We start from the raw sequence: 18,916 nt of genomic DNA on the forward strand, positions 1-18,916 counted from the left end.
GGGAGGTAAGCACTAAGTTTCAACTCTGTTCACTTTGCTGACCCCACACTGCCACCACTGGTCCTGGGGGACAGATTAAGGGCACTAAGGCACACTAGGTGCAATACCTTGGCTCACACAACTACTGAGTGGACAGAAGCCATCAGCCATCACGGGCTGCTGGTCCAGGCCCACACTCCTACCCACCACGCTGCATGCTGAATGCCTCTGAGCCCCAACCTGTTTGATCTCCCACTTCTCTGGGTCAGAGATCCGGGTGAGTCGCTTGCGCTCCAGCGAGTCGTCTTCTACTTCAGGCGCACTGACGAGGGAGAGGTGAGTGGGTCTGTCAGGGTTCCGCATTGACGTCTCTTCGTTGGTCTCCCCGACAAGATTTCGCCGTCGATTTGGGTTTAGATCCTCTCCTGATTCTTGGTCCACATCCTAGGGCACAATAACAAGGGTGTTGTTCATGTGCTGTCTCTCGACACGGCCTGGGCCATCAGCTGTGGACACAGACTAGACATATCACCCACCTTCATGCTCAGGCTGGTCTTGGTCCCAGTGAAGGACAGTACTTTGACCTTCACCCTCTGGCCTTTGCTCACAACATCAGCCACATTGGCCACTCGGCCTTCCCGTCGGAGTTCAGAGATGTGCACCAGGCCTTCCCACCGCTTCCTGAGAGAAAGTCAGACACTTCTGGAATATGCCGAAACAAACCTTCCCCCACTTACTTCTACTACTGGGACCGCACAAAACAGGCTTCACAGGCTGAGACCTTTGCCCTAGGAGGCAAGGCGGGAAAATCATGAATTGCAGTCCAGCCTGGGATACACAGTAAGTCTGAGGCTCCATACACTGTTTACAATGGTGGGACTTTGTCTCAAAGACACGAGGGAGCTGGCCCGGTAGGTAGAGTGTTTGCAGCACATCATGATGACTTGAATCTGGATCCCAGCACCACATAAAAAAGCCAGACTGCCGGACGGTGGTGGCGCACGCCTTTAATCCCAGCACTCGGGAGGCAGAGGCAGGCAGATCTCTGTGAGTTCGAGGCCAGCCTGGGCTACCAAGTGAGTCCCAGGAAAGGCGCAAAGCTACAGAGAAACCCTGTCTCGAAAAACCAAAAAAAAAAAAAAAGCCAGACTGGTACGGTAGCACATGCCTTTCAATCCAGCAGTCGGATCTCTATGAGTTCCAGGGTAGCCAGGACTACATGACACACTGTCTCAAAAGCAAAAGAAAACAGATGCCACAGTGCATGCCTGTAACCCCAGCACGGGGAGGCAGCGACAGGAGGACCCTAGTGCTTCTGGCCAGCCAGGACAGCCTAATCAGCACCCCAGGGGTGGTGAGAGACCCTGTCTCAAAAGCTAAGGTAAAAGCTGGGTGTGGGGGCTGGAGAGATGGCTCAGAGGTTAAGAGCACTGCTTGTTCTTCCAAAGGTCCTGAGTTCAATTCCCAGCAACCACATGGTGGCTCACAACCATCTGTAATGAGATCTGGTGCCCTCTTCTGGCCTGCAAGCATACATGCAGGCAGAACACTGTATATATAATAAATAAATAAATCTTAAAAAAAAAAAGCTGGGTGTGGGGGTACACGCCTTTAATACCAGCTCTCAGGAGGCAGAGGCCAGCGGATCTCAAGTTCAAGGTCAGCCTGGTCTACAGGGAGAGTTTCAGGATAGCCAGGGCTACAGAGAAACCCTGTCTCCAAAACCCAAAACAAACAAACAAACGAAGGTAGAGTGCAACTGTGAAGACATCCAAGGTCAACACCTGGCTTCCGTGTGCACCCTCGTACACAGGCACGCACACCTTCACACATGAACATAACACACAAGGAAGGAGGGAAGGAAGGAGGAGAAGGGCTTCAGCTCACAAAGCAGCACCAAGAAGTTGGTCCAACAATAAAACAGCGTCAGCATGACAACTCTCCGGAAGAAAAGATACTGACTGACGGGAAGGAGAGCTCAATTCTCAGCTGTCACAATCAGCAGAGAGAGGGCAGATCTCCCGAGGTCAGAGGAAGGGATAAATGGCTCGGAGACATTTCAAAATCAACAAAGAATCTAAGGCTAAGAATGTGCAGGGAACTTGCCTAGAATACTCAAGGCCCTAAGTTCAAAGTACAGCATCACAAAAAAAACACAACCCCAAAATCAACAAAAAGGCTGGACATTGTGGCACACACCTAATCCCAGCAACTGGGAGGCAGAGACAGGTGGATCTCTGTGAGTTCAAGGCCAGCCTGGTCTACATAGAGAATTCTAGGACAGCCAGGGCAGATAGACTCTATCTCAAAAATAAAATATAATTAAAAAAAAAAATAACAAGAAGTAAAACTTTCCAAGACCCCTGAATACCTGAATGACTAAAGTGTAACTGTTCATAGCTTCTTTGAATAGGAACACACAGCAGTAAGAGACGTTTTGCCATCACTGACGTGAAAGAGTACCAACTGTTTACCTTAGGCCCTCCAGCTGCACAAAGCACCCAAACTGCATGATGCTGGTCACTTTGCCATTGTAGATGTCCCCAATGGCAGGCTCTTCAGGGGGAGGGCGGTCCACATGCTTGTCCCGCCATCTGTCCAGATTCCTCTCCCCATACTTTTCCCGGTCCTTTCGATCTTTGAAGGGACTCTGACTTCTGCTCCTGGACCGGTATCTAGACTTCCCCTTAGTCCTCTCCCGTGTTCTGGAATGTGACCGAGAGCGGGATCGATGTCTCCGCTTATGGTCTCTTTCTCTATCTCGCTCTCTGTCTCTGTCTCGGTCTCTGTCTCGCTCTCGGTCCTTGTCTCGTTCCCTGTCCCGGTCTCGGTCTCGGTCTCTGTCGCGGTCTCGGCTCCGACTCCTCTTCTTCTTCTTTGTCCTGTCCCTAATAAATCAACAAGTACCTGTTTGAAAAATAAATCAACCCAATTTCATCTCTGCATCCCCAAGTACCCAGTACAGTGCCACTATGTGTGAGCTCGGCACCCTCTAACTGCTGAACTGGACAGGAGTTTCATGACCACCACACCCCCACAGGCCAGTAAACTCAGGCCACAGACAGAGTTAGCCTCCCTCAGCTCCAATTTCTAACTTCGGAATACCTTTTTGGCATGGAGCAATGAAAACCCAATCTAGTACACAGCCAGTCAAGAATCCACACACTCATCCCGGGATTTGCTTAACAGGTCCATGAAATTCAACTGTCATAGTATACGAATGACCAGGACAAGGACACAGGGACATACCTGTGCTCAGTGTCTCTTTGTTTCTCTTGGCCTGCTGCACTGGGCATTAAAGCTTCTAGCTCTTTCAAAACATCCACAGCGACTTTCACATCTTCCTCATCCAACATGGTCTGCAAGGTCAGAGACCAACAAAGTAATGAGAAGAGAAAACTCTGCCCACTGTCACATCACTAACCTGCAGAGGTCAGTCCTCTCCTTCCCACATGATGTGGGCCCTGGGATCAAACTCAGGGTGTCAGGCGTGGTGGGGAGCACCTTTACCCACTGAGCCATCTCTCCGGCTCCAGACATCAAGACTTTAAAATCAACCATCTCCCTGCCTTCCCTTCCTTGCTTCCCCGTTTCATGACTTCCCATAGTTCTTACTGCTATCCGCTGTGACACAAACTACTGACCCTCTGTACCGACAATATCCTGGACTCAAGTCAATTGCGTGTTTACAGGCTTCCTTGACCCTAAGCAATACGGCCCAGCAACTACTTACATAGTGCTTCCATTGTAGTGGGTAATCTGGAAATGATGTAAAGCATGTGAGAGGATGCACGTATGTTATATGCAAATATATGTCTGAAGAACTTGAGTTATCAGATCTTGGTACCTGAGAGTTCTGGAACCAACCCCCTGTAGATATCAGGGTACACTGACACCCATTTGTTTACTGCCCATCTCTTTCCCACTAGGCAGGCTACTTACATGCTAATTTCCTATTCTCCCTCCCAAAATAGCATATAATTTGCAAAAGGGCAGAAAATCTTACCTGTTCTTTTTACTATTGCTTAACCTGGTACTTAGAGTAGTGCTTGGCACACAGCAGATATGATGAACCAGCCTGTCTCCATCTTGGGCTTGAAAGCCATCTTATAGTAAAGACAAACTAGGTTCACTCCTGTTTATGATTCCTGTTTCTCAAGGACTGGGCTATGTCCCACCTGTAACCTTAACTACAAATGGTTCTGTACTGCCTGTTCCAGGAATGACAATCATGTCTTTGTTTCAAAAAGTTGTTATGACTTGCAACAGTATCTTTGTTTCAGGAGGTTGTTATGACCACCTTGTTATGTTCTGCTTCTATCTGCCTGCCAAATCCCCTATTTGGAAACCCCCAACCCATGAACGATAAAACCTTATCTTCTCCATGTCCAATGCTGATCTCATGAATTTTGCCTTAGGGACAGGCAGCCCATGTACACCAATTAAAAGGATTGCTTTAATTAACTGCTTGCTTTAATTAATTTGGCCATGATTTAGGTCGGTGGTCTTTCTCCTCAAATCTCAGATTAACAGGTACTCAGTAAATTCTTTCTAAAATGGACTTTTTTTTTTTTTTGAAAATAGAGTCTCTTTAGGTAGCCCTGGCTGTCCTGGAACTTGATATGTAAACCAGGCTGGCTTTGGACTCAGAGATCCTCCTGCCTCTGCCTCCCAAATGCTAGAATTAAAAGGATTCATCAGCAATCTAGCCTAAAATGAAATTTTTACAAGTGAAAACATTTCAATAATTACATCTTTTAATATGTAACAGAAAAAATATTCTAATTTTGCACACTGGGCATCTTGGCCAGAATCTTAAGTCATTTCATATCCCTCACCACTGCTTTCCCAAGCCCCAAGCTCATCACCCTTGACTACCATTCTTGGGAAAACATCATACAGTGGACAAAATTAAAATTCATACAGTCACTAAGGAGATGAGAAGGGACAGAGCACACACTAGGGCAGACATTCCCCAGATAGCATCCGTACCCGAACTGAAGGGTTGTCTGGTTGGCAAAGGACAGGGAAGAGTTCCTTCAGCTTCTCCTTTTCAGTTTTGGGTTTAACAACTGGATCTTAGTTCATTAAGGAGCAAGAAAGGGTTGAGAGAGAGAGAGAGAGAGAGAGAGAGAGAGAGAGAGAGAGAGATTTAATATTATTACTGGCTAATAAAATAATTTCAACATTAGAGTTGTATCAAGTGAAAAACAAATAGTATTTTGCTACATATTAATCACATAACTACTAGAAACAATTTAATTGTCTGAATCTAAGGCTGTGAAAGCCTCAACAAGCTCTGTGCCCATGAAGGAAGGGAAGGAGCATGTCAGTCCTCATTTGAATGTCTCAGAATCTAACTAGAGCATTCCTTTGCTTAGCAACAGCTGAGAGCAAAGTGCCATTTACAGGGTGGTCACCATCCAGACCCTTCTGGAAGCTCAGCTCAGCTGGGAGCCCTGCTTACCTTTGCTAGTAGAAGGCTTTGCTGGAGGACGCATGGTTTGTATGAGACGCAACAGGTTGCTAATAAGAGAATCCTTTGAAGAAAAGAAGTATAAGACAGACCACGTCAGCTCTGGATCAGTGACTGAATCTTACAAGGGAGGCAAGGGATATGCTGCAGGGAAGTGTGCTCATGCACTTGAACTGAGCTGCCTAAAGCAAGAAAGCATGGAAGGCCACCCTGGAAGCTACAGTAATAACTTAGACTGGTGGTTCTCAACCTGGGGGTGCAACCCCTTTGGGATCAAACAGCCCTTTCGCAGGGGTCACCTAAGACCATCAGAAAACACAGATATTTATATTGCAATTCATAACAGTAGCAACATTATGGTTATAAAGTAGCAATGAAAATAATTTTATGGCTGGGGGGTCACTACAACATAAGGAACTGTATTAAAGGGTCACAGCGTTAGGAAGGTTGAGAACCATTGGCTTAGACCATGCCCAGGGACCATTTTATTTCCCATCTTTTAAAACTGCCTCCAAAACCTAGACTCTTGTTCCTGACTTCATGATTCACAGAACAAGAATGTAAACATCCTCAGAGACTTAATGATGGAAATTCTCCTAGGAAAGCGTCACTGGAAATCTGGTTCCCTCACCTGCATGGCATATTACACATTTGATGGCTTATTTAATTGATATGTACAAACTGTCTCCTTCCTATTTGAAAATCCTTTAGTCCTATCAAAATATAAATTCAGTAGCAATCCCAAAACAAAAAGGAAAAAAAAAAATCTTCAGATATACATACTGTGAATTCTGCACCATTTTTGACCAGGGAAGCCTTAAAAGTATCAAAGGTGGTATTTTTCTCAGCAAGACTGATCACAAATTCAGCTGTAAATGAAAAAAAATTAAAGAAATTAAAAACGGGGACTCCATCCAGAAATTTTGTAATATTAAAAACTAATCAGATTGCCCAAATGTCTTAAAAACTAAAATCTACTTGGAGCAAAGGGAAAAAAACCTATTTTTTTAATGGTTTATTTTATGTGTATAGATGCTGTGGTTTGAAAGAAAATGGCCCCCAACAGGAGTCGTACTATTAGGAGATGTGGCCTTCTTAGAGTACATATCATATAGTCTTGTTGGAGGAAGTGTGTCACTGTGGAGGTGGGCTTTGAGATCTCAGATGCTCAAGGTACCACTGAGTGTCTCAATTCACTTCCTGTTACCTGTGGAAGACATAGAACTCTCAGCTACCTCTCCAACACCATGTCTGCTTGCACGCCACCACACCCCACCAGGATGATAACGGACTGAACTTCTGAACTGTAAGCCACCCAATTAAATGTTTTCCTTTATAAGAGTTGCTGTGGTCACGGTGTCTCTTCACAAGAATAGAAACCCTAACTAAGACAGGTGTTTTGCCTGCATGTATGTCTGTATACCACACTCATGCCTGGTGCCTACAGAAGCCAGAAGAGGGTGCTGATCCTCTGTGACTGGAGTTACAGATGGGGTGAGCCACCATATGGGTGTGGGTGCCAGGACTCTAACCCAGGTCCTCTGGAAGAGTAGCCCCTGCTCTCAACTGCTGAGCCATCTCTCCAGCCCCAAGAAACTATTTTTATTTAGTTTTTGAAGCTCAAGAAAATTGTATTAAGTGTTTGAAGGCAAACAACAGGACAGGCAAGCTGAAATTCCTGGCAGCTGCTAGGAGGGGTAGATGAAAGGCACGCCTTTTAGTTCAGGCACGGAGGTGAGAGAGACGGTGAGAACGTCCAGAGCACCAGGGAAAGCAGGCTGAAAATAAGAGAAGGAGAAGAAACAGCAAAAACATGCTTGTACCAGGCCACAGATGTGAGCTCAGGGCGCACCCATTCAAAGTTCTTATGTCCCAAGACGAAGGACTGCATCAGGGATAGACATCAAAATAAAGACAGTGAATTAAAAGAGCAAGATGAAGGCTAGAGAGATGGCCTAGCAGTTCTGAGCACTGGCTGCTCTTCCAGAGGACCCGGGTTCAGTTCTCAGCACTTACAAAGAGGCTCAAAACTTAAGTCTATAACTTAAGTTTCAAGGGGTCCAAAACCCTCTGACTTCTACAGGCACTGCCCAAAAGTGGTACACAACATAGATGCAGGCAAAACACACGCACGCACGCACCTAAAAAATAAAAATGGAAAAACAGCTAGACATACCTTTAATCCCAGCACTCAGGGGGGAAAGAGATTGATCTCTGAGTCTGAGTCCAGCCTGGTCTATTCTATATAGTGAGTTCTAGGCCAGCCAGGGCTATAGAGTGGGATGCTGCCATGGGACACCGCCTTAAAAGAAGGAAGGGGAAAGAGAAGGGGGAGGGGAAGGGGAGGGGGAAGGGAAGAAGAACGAACGAACAAACGAACACTCTTGGGAGTGCAAGTGGACTAATGGGCAAGAAAAAAGTCCCAAAGGAGGAAAATGTAAGTGGCTGAGATGAGATTGTTCATGTATGTTCTGGTGGGTTTTATAAATGAAAAGAAGATATTACTCCAAATGTTCAACCAAGCTCTAGAATGCATATAAACTGGGAAAAGATTTGTCCCAGATAGTACATACATACCCTCTCACCATAAAGCTAGAACTATGCACACTGCCACACAGTTTCTAAAGGGGCAACATATGAAAAACACAAGCCCATGTATATATACACACACACACACACACGGAAGAACACTTTCTGGAAGGTCAGACCCAATCTATACAAAAGAAGTCAGCTAGCTATTACTAGATGATACAATCTTCAAGCTGAGTAAGTGTGGCTCATATGTTTGAATGCTTGGTTCCCAGTTAGTGGAACTCTTTGGGAAGGATAAGGAAGTGTGGCCTTGTGGGAGGAGGTGTGTCAGTGGGGAGTGGAAAGTTTCAAAAGCCCATGCCAGGACCACTGTGTATGTGTGTGTGTGTTGTCTTTCTCTCTGTCTGCCTGTGAATCAGAATCAGGATGTGAGCTCTCAGCTACTTCTCCAGCATCATACCTGCCTACAACCACACTCCCTGTCATGATGACAATGGACTAACCCTTTGAAACTATAAGCAAGCCCCCAATCAAACACTTTATTTTATGAGTTACCTTGGTCCAGGTGTGGTGGCGCACGCCTTTAATCCCAGCACTCGGGAGGCAGAGCCAGGTGGATCTCTGTGAGTTCAAGGCCAGCCTGGTCTACAGAACAGAAATCCAGAACAGGCACCAAAACTACACAGAGAAACCTTGTCTTGAAGAAAAAAAAAATGTTACCTTGGTTATGGTATGTCTTCACAGCAATAAAATGGTACCTAAGAAATATCTACATGTATGCAGATACCCTTGGAGGCCAGAAGGCATCAGATTTCCTGGAGCTGCAGTTATAGGTGATTATGAGCCATCCGATGTGAGTGCTGAGAACTGAATTCAGGTTCCCCATAAAAACAGTGAGTGCTTTTAATCAATGAGCCCTATCTCCAGGAAGTAAAAATTTTAAATTAAAAAAAAAAAAAAGACCAGCATGGGGACTGAAGAGATGGCTCAACAATTAAACAGTACAGCCTCTGCTTGCAGAAGACCTCATTTCAGTTCCCAGTACCCACATCAGGAGGCTCACAACTGCTCGTAATTCCAGTTCTAGGGGGGAATCCAACACACATGTGCACATACCCACCCAAGCATACAATACATAGTCAAAAATAAATCTTTGAAAAAATGTACTAGCATATATTTATTGTACATGTTTTTGAGACAGAGTCACCCCTGATTCACATACACACCCAAGCTACCCTCAGATTCTCTATGTATGACTCTGGAATACCAGCCTCCATACTCCATATCCCAAGGCCTGAGATTACAGGTGCCTGCCCAGCTGCCATTAACTCCCCCCTCCCCCCCAGACAAGGTTTCTCCATGTAGTTTTGGAGCCTGTTCTGGATCTTGCTCTGTAGACCAGGCTGGCCTCGAACTCAGAGATCTGCCTGGCTCTGCCTCCACCGCCCAGTGCTGCCATTAACTTTTGATGACATTCAGAAAAAGCCAAATACCACCCAACTATATGAGCATACCTTACAAATAATTACAAGTTAATAAGAATGCCTATAGTTGCCAGGTGGTAGTGGCGCACACCTTTAATCCCAGCACTCAGGCGGCAGAGGCAGGTGGATCTCTTTGAGCCTAATCTACAAATTGAGTTTCAGGATAGGCAGAGCTGTCATACAGAGAAACCCTGTCTCAAAAAACCAAAAAAAGAATGCCTATAGTTAATAAATTTTGAAGCTTGTCTGTCAAGCACTGTTACTTCCAATATTTTTATAACAACCTAAGTAAGCTGTTGCTATTGTCTTGATGTTTGAAATAGCATCCTACACAATAACTGATGAAGCCAGGGCTGGAACCCAGGCAATGCTGACTTCAACCAAGTTCTTTAGAGAAAGGCAGAGAGAAAAATGAATCATACTTAGCACACTACACTCAAAGAGCTAATCTCAAAGCTGGCAGCAGTACATTCACACTGACAGATACATGGCGGAGCTCAAAGTGTGCAGATTTTTTATTCCAGATTAGGGGTGCTAAATCTGTACAAAATAGGCACACTAGACTGGGAGAAAGTGTGGCCTGACACATACTGGCTGTGGGACAGCTTAGGCGCCATCTGCTAACCTAGGAAAAGAGGTAACACTCCATTTCCGGTAAGAAAACAGTTCACTTGAAGTCCTAAATCTGACTTCTGTGGCCCCTTGGGGTTTGTTTTGTTGATGTGGTTTGTTTATTATTTATTTTGGTGGTGCTAGAGATAGACCCCATAACCTCATGTTTGGACTCTACAATTCCCAGCTCCCCCTGACCTCTCTTGTAACATTCCCCTGATGACTTCACATGTTCATTTAAAAAGCTGTCTTCGTCAGGCAGTGGTGGGCATGCCTTTATCCCAGCACTCAGGAAGCAGAGGCAGGCGGATCTCTGTGAGTTCAAGGCCAGCCTGGTCTACAGAGTGAGTCAGGACAGCCAGGGGTACGCAGAGAAACCCTGTCCCAAAAACCAAAAACCAACCAACCAAACAACAACAACAAAAAAAACATGTTCATGGTTTCCTGGCCAGTACCTTTAATTCTAGCACTGGGGAGGCAGAGACTAGCAGATGTCTGTGAGTTCAAGGACAGCTCGGTCTCATTTTGAGTTCTAGACCTGAGAGGGATAAATAGACAGACAGACAGACAGACAGACAGGAGGGGGGCTGGCAATGGCTCAGCACTTAAGAGCACTAGCTGAAGCTGGGTAGTGGTGTCATAGGCATTTAATCCCAGCACGCAGGAGGCAGAGGCAGGTGGATCTCTGTGAGTTTGAGGCCAGCCTGGTCTACAGAGTGAGTTCCAAGATAGTCAGGACTACACAGAGAAACCCTGCTGCAGGGGAGTGGGCGGTAAAGCTGCTCTTCCAAAGGACCTTGGTTTGATTCCCAGAACCCACATGGCAGCTCACAACAATTTGTAACTACAGTTTCAAGGCATCAAAGCCCTCTGTGGGCACCATGCATGCAGCTGATACACAGACACACAGTCAAACATGCAGATAAAACACTGATGCACATAAAATAAAATACTTGGGGCTGGAGAGCTGGCTCACAGGTTAATAGCACTAGCTGCTCTTCCAGAGGACTCAGGTTCTATTCCCAATACCCACAAGTTGGCCCACAGCTGTCTGTAATTCTAGTCCCAGGGAATCTGAAACCCTCTTCTGGCCTCTACAGGCCCCAGGCACCCACATGATGCACAGACATACATGCAGACAAAACACCCATACGCATAAAGGGAAAATAAAGGAAAACATGCTTAAAAATAAAAAGCAGGTGACACGTTCACTCATCTTTCTGCCACCAATCTCTAAATCTTCCTCCATCTACAACCATTTTCTCCTGGGACAACAAATGAACCAACCCTGTCCCTATCAAATGGAATTGCTCCCCACATGCCCCTGACTCACAAACACGCCCTCTCATTTTCAAAAGGACTCCGTCTACGAATGTATGATCTGGGTCCCGAGGCATTCTTAATTTCTGTTCGGGTTCCCTAGTCATAGTTTGCCCCTAAACAATGACTGGTGTTTGACAGAATATGTGACTAGTCAAAAACACAGCTCACAGCACAGATGCTGACCACCGCCTCAGGGTAGCGACGATCAAACACGATAATATAGATGAAGAACTACCCATAACAGTATCTCGAGAGCTTCCAGAAAATATCGGCCATAATCACCATCTTCATCATCTTTGCGGGGGCTGCTGCTGCTATTGTTAACGCCGTTAAACCACCCAGAACTGAAAAGCAAGACTCAAGCGGAGATGGTAGCCCCAGCTTTCACTGGCAGCTCTGAGAAACCGTTTCTAACAGCTCGGCCTGGAGGGCTCTCAAGCAGGAGCCCCTGTCGCAGGTTCCCGGAGCCCAAGTCACGATGACACACACACACACACACACACACACACACACACACACACACACACACACACACACACACACACACACACACACACACACACACACACACACACACACACACACACACACACACACACACGGCCCAGTAACCACTCTTCTCCTGCCTCCCCCGACCCCCAACTGAAAGGCCGTAGGGACCTGCTTCAGCTCACCCAGATCCTTGTCGTTGATGCCCAAGTGATTGTCCAGCTCCGTGCAAACTTTCGACACCAAAGACAGGTACTCGAGTTTAGCGAGCTCTTCCGCCGGGCCGGGCTCCGAGCCCATTAGGACCCCGGCAGTAGCCACGGCCACAGCCATGGCTACCACTTCCCTTCGGTCTCCTTCCGGCCAGCCGGCCAGAACGCGAGCTACAGCTTCCACTTCCGGGTCGGCGCACGTCTCTTTTGTTTACTGTGACTCGAAGAACGTCGATCGCCGCAGTTACGCACCAGCGAGATCAGACAGGAAGTCCTCAGAGAAGGGCCGGACACTCCGAGCTACGCTGTACGTCGCATGGCGCCCTCTATCGGGCGAAAGGACTCTCCCCGCCCTCAGCTTCCTTAACGTTCACGCTCCGCGCGCTTCCGCACTACGTCAGCAGAGGGCGACCGTGGCCTGTGCAAGGGGCCCCTCGAAGACTCACGACGGAACAGTCCACGCCTGCGCATTAGAATCTTGGGGGGAGGCGGGGGCAAACCGAGAGTCTCTGGAAAAAGTAAAATTGACGTGTATGGTCCCTGATCGGCTCAGTTTGTGACCTCTTGTCGTCAAGAAATCTCAAATGACTCTTACACCAGCAGACGATGAATTCTGGCTTCTCTTATGTAAACTGGGTCTAAATGGCTTAGGTAAAGACTTTAGTTATGCAAAGAGGCTGACCCACAGTGGGCACACTGCGAATGGTAGTTGCTAGTATACCCCAAAGCTGAGACAGTGTCTCAGAAAAGCTGGTCTCAGCACTCCTGTTGCCAATACCCTCAGTCCTCTCAGAACCTATTTCCCGTAAATGTCAGCTGTTCTGTGAACATCAAATCAGGTGTCCCAACTCTTACTTTTCCCTTTGGCAGAGCCTTACAGTGGGAGTGAAGGGTTTCACATATCACAATACTCTGTGTGAGAAATAAGGAAACCCCTCCCCCAAAGTGAACAGTCCTCCCATCAATCAAAAGAAAGAAAATGCGTCCCCTCTGCTACTGAGCAAGGGGGAGCTGAACAGAAGAACCTTGCTAAGACGTCCCATTAGTGGACTGAGCAAGGGGGAGTTGAACAGAAGAACCTTGCTAAGACGTCCCATAGTGGACTGAGAGAGAGAGAGAGCTGGTAACACTGAGCTGGAGATTGTGGCTCTCCAGGAGAGGAGCAGGATTGCTGTGTCCTGCGGGGAGACCATCCCCCATCACACCAGGTATATCCTGACTTTCCAGAAGAGTCAGGATACCCTGCCCTTCTCAAAGAGTCAGGATACCCTTCCTTGCTGAAGCAGTTCCAGGCCTGACTCTCCCGAGAAGTCAGAAAACCTTCCTTTCCAAGGCTGGGCTGTTTCTTTGCAGTCCCAGCCATCAGAGCTGTGCTAAACAGCTCCAGGTGTCCGGGACACCTTCAGGGCAGAGCTCTTGTTCTAAGTACCTCAAGGTGTTCTGGATACCTCGCCCTCTAGGGCTGAACTGTCTCCAGTTCAGCCATCACAGCTGTGCTAAACAGCTCCAGATGTCCGGGACACCTTCAGGGCAGAGCTCTTGTTCTGAGTAGCTCGAGGTGTCCAGGATACCTCGCCCTCTAGGGCTGAACTGTCTCCTTGCGCAGTTTCAGCCATCAATTTACTTTCATTTTGGTGCTGAAACCTGGGACACCAAACCCAGAGTTTTTGCAGTTTACTTACATCCACTGCACTATTGTGTCTTTGAGCTCTCTCCAGCACCTCGATGATAGAGTAAAGAACTGCAGGCAAGCTGGGCATGGTGGTGCTCTCCTTGATCTCAGCTTTTGAGAAGCAGAAGCAGGCCAGTCTCCATGAGTTGGAGGCCTGCCAGAGCTACATAGTGAGACAGGCCGAGGAACACCAGAGCAGTGGAGCCTCCAACAGCTCCATACTGCCAGGCTCCCAAGGACTTAGTACTATGCCATCTGAGTTCCTGGTGCCCTTATGAATAGAATGGGAAAGCCTGCCCTTGGTGGCATGCTCACCTGCGAGCATGGAGTTGAGATTTCGGGAGCTTACCCCACTTGACCCTCCTTTTTCTGCACCAATTTGTTACTAAAACTGCGTATTTCTGTCCAGCTGCACTTTTAACATTTAACAGGAAGCAGGGGAGATAGGGAGCTGGGTTTCATTTAGTTGGTTGGTTTTGGTTGGTTTTGGTTGGTTTTTCGAGACAGGGTTTCCCTGTGTAGGCTTGGCTGTCCTGGAACTCACTCTGTAGACCAGGCTAGCCTCTGCCTCCCATGGGATTAAAGGTGTGTGCCACCACAGTCAGGCAGAAAGCTATTTTAAAAGCTCTGTCAGAAAAGACTATAAACTGGGCATGTTGGCACACGCCTTTAATCCCAGCACTCAGGAAGCAGAGGCAGGCGGATCTCTGTGAGTTTGAAGACAGCCTGGTCTATGTAATGAGTTCCAGAACAGCCAGAGCTAAGAGAAAAGACTCTACATATCAGGTGTGATCCATGTCTGACAAATCCCAGTACTTTGCAGGAGACAGGGGCAGCATGAGTTGAAGGGCAAGCCTTAGCTACATGGTGGGTTTGAAGCCAGCCTGAGCTGCATGGCAAGAAAAACCCTGTTGCCGGGCAGTGGTGAAATCGCACGCCTTTGATCCCAGCACTCGGGATTATGTCTCAACATATCCTCAACATGTCTCAACAGTAAATATGAACAGACAGATGTATTTCATTTTATTTTGAGGACTGGGGGTTATAGCTCAGTTGGTAGCATGCAGGAAGCCCTGAGTTCAATCCCCAGCAATACATAAAAGCAGGCAAGGCGGAGCTGGAGAGAAACCCTGTATAAAGCCTGACTCCAGCTCACTTCTTTGTGGCTTGTCTCGCAAGCCGGGGCAGCCACCCTCCTGTGTCTTTCCCAATAAATCTCTTGTGTGAGGTTTGGGGTATGGTGTGACTTTGTGGTATTCTTTGGCTCCAGATTACCAGGATACCTTTCCCCCTCAGAGCTGTGACACTTACAGTATATGGAACAGCCTAAACATGTGTTCATGGAATCCAGCCCCCAACTCCCTATAAGACACATGGGAACAAATGCAGATCAAAAGTGAGCAAAGGCCTGAAAAGATGGCTTGGCAGAAAAGGTGGACGTAGAGAAGAGACAACAAAGGTCGTGTCCTCTGACCTCCACTCACCCCCCAACACACCTGCACTAGCAAGTAAATAGGTAACTTTTCTTAACAAGTGAATGTCAGGCTGGCATGACCATTCTGCAGGTAACAGTGTTCGCAGCACAAGCCTGAGCCCCTGAGTTCCGTTCCTAGAACCCATGACTGAAGATGAAAACAACCCTCGAAAGCTTTCCTGTTGAAACCATGTGTGCTCTTTGGCACACATGCACCTGCACTTACATGCATCATCATCATCAACATTTATTTATTTAAGATGTATTTATTATCTATACAGTGTTCTGCCTGCATGTATGCCTGCACGCCAGAAGAGGGCACCAGATCTCATTATAGATGGTTGTGAGCCACCATGTGGTTGCTGGGAATTGAACTCAGGACCTCTGGAAGAGCAGCCAGTACTCTGAGCCATCTCTCCAGCCTCTATCAATCTTTTTCTTTTTGGTTTTTGATTTTTGGTTTTTCGAGACAAGGTTTCTCTGTGTAGCTTTGTGCCTTTCCTGGATCTCACTCTGTAGACCAGGCTGGCCTCGAACTCACAGAGATCCGCCTGCCTCTGCCTCCCGAATGCTGGGGTTAAAGGCGTGTGCCACCACTGCCCAGCTATCAATTTTTTTTTAAAGTGAATATAGCTGGACATAGTGGCACACAACTGAAATCCTAGCATGTGGAAGATGTTACTTTGCCTGTCCTCTCTCCCTCCCATCCTTTCTTCTTTTCTTTCTCCTTTTCTCCCTCTCTCCCTCCCTTGATGCTAAATCCTAGCAAGCTTGAGGCCCTGAGTTTGAGATTCCCTAGCACCACAAAAAACTAAAACAAACAGCCTATACGCAGTCACTACTTATTCATAACTTGACTTGAGTGAGAAATTATCACCAGCCGGGCGGTGGTGGTGCACACCTTTAGTCCCAGCACTCGGGAGGCAGAGGCAGGCGGATCTCTGTGAGTTCGAGGCCAGCTTGGGCTATAGAGTGAATTCCAGGACAGGGCTGTTACGCAGAGAAATCCAGTCTCAAAAAAAAAGAAAAGAGAAATTATCACCAGGCTGGTAAGACAGATGAGTGGAGTCAATACTTGTGGCCAACCCTGACAACCTGAGTTTTATCCCCGAGACCCATGTGGTGATAAGAGAGAAGAGACTCCTGCAAGCTGTTCCTCTGACCTTCACACACCATGGCATTTCCACACCCGCATCCATACACACACAATAATAAATATAGTAAACAATTGTTCCTGGGGCTGACAGGAGGAGCAATCTAGGCTTCAGAGAAGAAGAGAGGAAAGAAAGAGGGCCACGCCCATGGCAAGAAGCCAGGCAGGCGCCAGCGAAGATAGACAGAAGGAAGAAAGGTAAAAAGGCCCGAGGTAAATAAACAGGTTAGTTTAAGTTAAAAGAGCTAGCCAGAACCTAGCCTACACTAGGCTGAGCATTCAAAATAAGCCTCTGTGTCATGATTTGGGAGCTGGTTGATGGCCCCTAAAAGAAAAGGCCTGGTACATATCTGAAACCTTTTTCTGGTCTCCATGGACACCTGCGCACATATGGTGTGCATGAATTCATGAAGGCACACACACATACACATACACACACAAACATGATTTCCTGCCATTATCCTCAAAGTGACAGCAGTATTGCTTTGCTTTCCCACACCCCTGTCCTCTCTCCTTCCCTGGAACTGAACCCAGAGCCTTGCGCTTATATACTATAGCTCCAAGCTGCATCCCCAGCCTCAGCCTTCGCGCCTATTCCTAGACTGATATATGTGTTCACTCCTAACCCCAATTCTCACATTGTTGCTGCTTTTTCCCAGATGCTGACATCTGGGTAAGAATTTGGGGGTGGGAAGGAGATGAGAAGCAGAGAAACAAAAGTACTGAACCTCATAGTGACCCCAGGGCCCCAAGAGCAAGGAGATTGTAGCATCTTCGGGGCTTGGTAAGAGAAACCACAGGCTTTTCTGACATCAAAACAGTGTTGCTGTGACCAAGACAGCCCTGACCTTTGGCCTTTCATGTAGGTGTGAAACGGAGCTGCTGAGGGAAACACCCACGTTAATTCTAGAAGGCAAAATCACAATCATTTGCTTCCAAGTGTGGGACTCCCGCCCAAGAGTCATTGTCTTTAAGGCAGGGATGCTTCATAAAACACGGCCTGACCCCACTGGAGAGCCTTTGAACTAGCCTGAGACCAAGAATGACCTCAGTCCTTTCATCTAGGCACTCATGGGGAGAGACAGACGCCAGAGAAGTGAACCATTTGCCACTCTACAACGATCCCCTCAAATTCTTCTCTAAATTGGAACCTATTTATCAAATTTGTATTGGACATCTACTTTGAATGTAGGCACTGTGGTGTGTTCCGGATAGAATCGTGGGGGACCTAAAGGATAGTGGAAAACATCAAAAGAGAATTGTAACACTAGAAATACCATACTTGGCCAAGGGCACTTTCTGCTGAGCTGTGTTTATAACACAAGTCTGTCTGCTGCCTAAACACGGAGGCAGGTGATTGGAAGTCAGAAAAACACAAGCAGGTCTGTTCCCCGTCTTCCGAGGGCAGCTGGGGCAAGAGAGGGAGGAGCAGCCCCTAGCCAGAGCCATTTACCCCGTCGCAATCCATTATCTGTCGCTCTTATCTTCCAATGGCCAGGCGCAGCCTCGGGTTTGCACAAAACATTCCCGACCTAAAATTCTCTCTGTTCTTAGGCCATCAATGTGCCATCAATAACAGATGCTCTGGGCTCTAAATCCATCCAGCTTTAGAGTATTAGGCAAAAAACATTCCTCCTCAGCAGGCCTTTTCTTTTATTAATCAGCCCCTACCCCCATCTCCTGGTTGTGTTTAAAATACCAGGCCAAAAAAAAAAAAAAAAAAAAAAAAAAGAAAGTGAAAAACCAGACACTATGATATAGACTAGTCAAGAAACTGTGTGACTGTGTGTTTTCTCTCATATGTGCATGCCTTTAATCCCAACACTCAAGAGGCTAAGGCAGGTGGAGCTCTGTGAGTTCGAAGCCAGCCTGGTCTACAAAGTAAGCTCCAGACGAGTCAGGGATACATAGTTAAACCCTATCTTTTTTGTTTTGTGTGTGTGTTGTTTTTGTTTTCTTTTTTCTTTTTTTTCTTTTTTTTTTTGGTTTTTCGAGCCAGGGCTTTTCTGTGTAGCTTTGCGCCTTTCCTGGATCTGTAGACCAGGCTGGCCTCGAACTCACAAAGATCCGCCTGCTTCTGTCTCCCGAGTGCTGGGATTAAAGGCGTGCACCACCACCGCCCGGCCTTGTTTTGTTTTTCAAGGCAGGGTTTCTCTGTGGCCCTGGCTGTCTTTGTAGACCAGGCTAGCCTCAAACTCACAGAGATCTGAATGTCTCGCCTCCCCACCCCCCTCTCCAGTGCTGGGATTAAAGGCGTGAGGCACCATGCTCAGCTGAGACCCAATCTTAAAAATAAAAGCAAACTATATATTTCATATGTATCTGTAAGACATTAAAGTAAAAAAAAAAGGAGAGTGAAAGAGAAGAGAGGTCTGAAGGAGAGGGACGAGACGGGGTAATGGAATACATCTGCCATTAAAGCAGGAAGGAGTTAACAAGAAGAAAGTCTAATGATTCATATGCAGATCATATATGAAAATGTTACAGTGAAAACCTTTCCTTAGCATGCT

The 18,916-nt window shown here is 46.9% G+C and overlaps 1 protein-coding gene across 1 annotated transcript in view; it reads right to left on the reverse strand.

Annotated features, from left to right (window-relative positions):
* Dhx8 (DEAH-box helicase 8) overlaps positions 1-12,296 on the reverse strand; it is a 40,618-nt gene extending 28,322 nt beyond the window's left edge. The window contains exons 1-8 of the mRNA XM_052756266.1: positions 12,081-12,296; positions 6,239-6,324; positions 5,447-5,519; positions 4,972-5,057; positions 3,229-3,338; positions 2,454-2,867; positions 516-660; positions 220-423 (exon numbers count right to left, since the gene is read on the reverse strand). Of these exons, the coding sequence (XP_052612226.1) occupies positions 220-423; positions 516-660; positions 2,454-2,867; positions 3,229-3,338; positions 4,972-5,057; positions 5,447-5,519; positions 6,239-6,324; positions 12,081-12,228 (1,266 nt within the window). The 5' untranslated portion in view covers positions 12,229-12,296. The remainder of the gene's footprint in view (positions 1-219; positions 424-515; positions 661-2,453; positions 2,868-3,228; positions 3,339-4,971; positions 5,058-5,446; positions 5,520-6,238; positions 6,325-12,080) is intronic.
* Between the last annotated feature and the right edge of the window lie 6,620 nt (positions 12,297-18,916).

This window comes from Peromyscus californicus, unplaced genomic scaffold, assembly GCF_007827085.1.
Source record: "Peromyscus californicus insignis strain IS unplaced genomic scaffold, ASM782708v3 Scaffold_3__1_contigs__length_106647218, whole genome shotgun sequence".
NCBI lineage: Eukaryota > Metazoa > Chordata > Mammalia > Rodentia > Cricetidae > Peromyscus > Peromyscus californicus.